Source organism: Arachis ipaensis, chromosome B03 (genome assembly GCF_000816755.2).
Source record: "Arachis ipaensis cultivar K30076 chromosome B03, Araip1.1, whole genome shotgun sequence".
In the NCBI taxonomy this organism is placed as follows: domain Eukaryota; kingdom Viridiplantae; phylum Streptophyta; class Magnoliopsida; order Fabales; family Fabaceae; genus Arachis; species Arachis ipaensis.
Window position 1 is genome coordinate 126,628,361 of NC_029787.2, and position 3,840 is coordinate 126,632,200.

The 3,840-nt window shown below is 28.7% G+C and overlaps 1 protein-coding gene across 1 annotated transcript; it reads left to right on the forward strand.

Moving 5' to 3' along the window:
- LOC107633968 (probable WRKY transcription factor 61) lies at nucleotides 1,530-3,510 on the forward strand. The gene is made up of 3 exons (XM_016337555.2): nucleotides 1,530-1,922; nucleotides 2,099-2,212; nucleotides 2,639-3,510. Exons 1-3 carry the CDS (start codon nucleotides 1,557-1,559, stop codon nucleotides 3,329-3,331), a joined length of 1,173 nt encoding a protein of 390 aa, XP_016193041.1. The 5' UTR covers nucleotides 1,530-1,556; the 3' UTR covers nucleotides 3,332-3,510.

Below are 3,840 nucleotides of genomic sequence, written 5' to 3' on the forward strand. Positions count from 1 at the left end.
TCACATAGAAATTTATATAAAATGCATAAGTTAATCATTTGTAATGTAAAAGATATTTTTTATTTATTAAAAATTGTATTTTTTTTTTTACCATATTTTTAAATTCTTGAAAGTGTTTTTATCATTTTAATTTTTTAGAAATATTTTTATTGAGGCTTGTATTAGTACCGTAACTTGGCCTTTTCAAGTATTAAGGACTAACCATTATCATTAACTATTTAATTGATATTAAGGGACAAAAAATAAATAGACCTTTAACCTTTTATTTTGTAAACATTTAACTCTTTAAAAAATAAAAAATATATTAAAGTCTCTGATTTTTTTAAACGTTGAACATGTAGATTTTTTCGTCCATCCTAATATGTAAAATTCAATAGATGTCGTTCTGCGTACGTGGCCATTATAGACTCACATACACTTACGCAGATAGAATAAAAAAATTACCAAACAAAAAAATTTTCACTAATTTAAGTGACGTAATTTGAGACAGAACTTTCCAAGTTCGTCCCTAAATTTTTTGTAATTCCTATAAAACCCATAACATATCAACACAATAATAGAAATAGAGTGTATGTGAGAAATAGAGTGTATATGTAAAATTTGATAGTTTGTTAAGATTTTCTAAAAATTGTCTTAATGTGGTTTTATAGAAATTACAGACAAGCTAAGAGACGAACTTGGAGAGCTTAGTGTCAAACGACGTCATTTGAGTTTAGGAGTAATTTTTGTTTCACAACCTTAACTTTTTCTTTCCCTCCACGTGTGATTCTATAATGGCCACGTATGCAGAATGACATTCACGTCACTAAATTCTGTTGAGTTTTACGGACCATAATGGACAGAAAAATTTAGATATCCAATGTTAAGAATGTCAGATATTTTAATGTTTTATTTTTTAAGGGAGTGAAATATTTGCGGGACAGAGTCTATTTATTTTTTTATCTACGTTAACCCACAAAAAAAATCAAAATATTAATGTTTTTGGATTTTATTATCAACAAAAATATTTTTAAATAATTTAAAAACGTGTCAAAAAATGTTTAAACATAATCAAAGATTTGCTTGATTAACGAAAATACATAACGTAACTCACTTGTCAATGTTAGTCTCATTTATCACATAAAAAATTCTATTATTACATTATTCTAATATTCTCCAATAATATAAAACATCTCAGTTTATAGGTGTGTATTTTTATTATATTTTTAAATAATTGAGAATATTTTTGTGAACAGCAAAATTTGAAAACATTTTTGGTAAGTTACCCTTTTATTTACTATTAATAAGTGTGAGATTAACGAAGATAATAAATACCTTACATTTTTAGTTAAGGATTCTTGAATTTGAGCTTTAAATATAACAAAAAGTATATATTTTAAAGATATTATTGGACCAAAATTGCATACCAAATCTTCCAATCCACCTTATATACCTTAAATTATATATATATATGGAAATTTGCCAATTATAATATTTACTATATAGTCAATGATAGTTATCAAACTTGGATGTATATGCATCAGGATCCAAAGATTGAATCCACTACTGAGGGGGGAATGGGAAAATTGGAAGTATTATTGAGAAATGGTGCAAATGATGAAGATTCATCATCATTAGTGCAAAAGGAGTACTTGTTTGACATTATCCTTCAACAACAAAAGCAAGAAGCTACCACCAAAGAAGGCATCAATAATAATAATGAAGATAGTGATGAAGAACTTGTGTCACTCTCTCTAGGAGTCTCATCATCAGCTTCCAATAATAGAGAGGAAAAACTACTCACCGAGATGTGGCCACCGAGTAAAGTTCTGAAGACAACAAAAAATAATGGCGAAGGAAATGAAGCATCTCATCATCATCACCATAATACTCGCCTCAAGAAGACTAGGGTTTCTATAAGAGCCAGATGTGATACACAAACGGTACATGCAAATAATATATATATGTACATTGAAAGTGGTATGTTTTTTTTAGAATATATTTTTTTTAATATTAAATTTTTTAGTAGTCTTAGTAGAAGGTATACTAGTCTTGACTGATACATAATATAACTCTTTCTGTGCTATCAAAACTGAAATTGTAATAATATTTTTCACAGATGAATGATGGATGCCAATGGAGAAAATATGGACAGAAGATAGCAAAAGGAAATCCATGTCCTCGTTCATACTACCGATGCACTGTCTCTTCATCTTGTCCCGTAAGAAAACAGGTATATATATATATGAGTTACTCATATATCATACATGCTAATATTAATTAATTCTACAATTAACAAATACCAATTTTACAAACGCATTAATATAATAATTACAAAATAAGAAAGCTCGTCTAAATTCAACCAGCTTAGAGTAACTACGCGCGCGGTAAAAAATCCAGATTCCATATAAAATAATCATCATTCATATGAATCATATATAATGCTAAAAAAATAAAAAAAAATAATCAATTCAAATAGTCTAAATTTATTTTATTTAATATTATTTATTAATTTTATAAATAATAAATAAGATAAATTTAAACTGATTTTTATTATCTCCAAACATGATTGTAAATTAATAAACCATAACAATGCTAACAATTAATCAAAGCTTAATTATTGTATGATTGCTTCTGAAGTATATTTTGATGAGGTCAGGTTCAAAGATGTGCTCAAGACATGTCAATCCTGATTACAACCTATGAAGGAACTCACAACCATCCACTTCCTTCTTCAGCCACTCCAATGGCGTCTGCAACTTCAGCCGCCGCTTCCGTTCTTCAATCTTCCTCCTTGTCCTCCTCCTCGTCACAACAAGGCCTTGTACCCAATTCAGAAACAACAACCATTATCAACCCTAATAATAATACTACCCTAATAAGACCACAACAATTCTACTTGTTCAACTCTTCCATGATCTCAAATAATAACTTTCACCCCACAATAACTCTTGACCTCATTACTAAACCTCCAACTTCATCATCATCTTCCATACCAAAGTATTCACCAACAAATCTTGATTTTTCCTCAACTACTACCACTTTCTCTCCATTGCAGTATAGCACTCAAGACTCATCATCGTCTCGTTATTATTGGAACCTTAATAATAATAAGAATGGAAAGCAACCACTGATTCAATATCATCAAGGGAATTATTATCCCTACCAACAAAATTGCATGCCCATTATTTTTCAACAACCTTTACATGCAGATTGTTATGCATCCTCTGCTCTTAATAATAACCAACAAGGAAACATCACATTCTCATTGTTAACCTCACAACCGTCTAAAGGTTCATATGCTTCGCCGCCCTCTAAGAAAAGTTACCAGTTCTTGGAGAAAAGGAAGTGAAATCATTTTCATTACATGTTCCCTATTATTAATGATGAGAGCATATCAAAGCTAGTGTGCACAAATTAAAGTTTCGTCTTTCCGGTTTCTATGAGAGCAATAAACAGTGCTGTATTTTTAAAGGAGTGTTTTTGTAATCGATTTGTAATTAATAAGTCTTCACAAATTTTTTTATTTTTTAAAGGATTTTGTTAGGTAGACTTTTGTAAATAATGTGAATAAAGGATTTTAGAATTGATCCAATAAAGTAAAAAATACTCTATCTCTAAATTACTTTATAAATCTTATTAAGATAATTATCTGCACATCTAGTGAATTGAACATCTAGCTATTATTATCTGTGCATGAGTATATCAAATCAAAAGAATAACCATCCAATTAAAAATAATGAACATAATCATCTGAATACCTATTGAATTGAACTTTGACGTATTCATTGTTCATATTGTTTAGTATTTTCATCGTCTATCTATACTTTTTCTTTTTTAAAATAAAAAATATCTATAAAA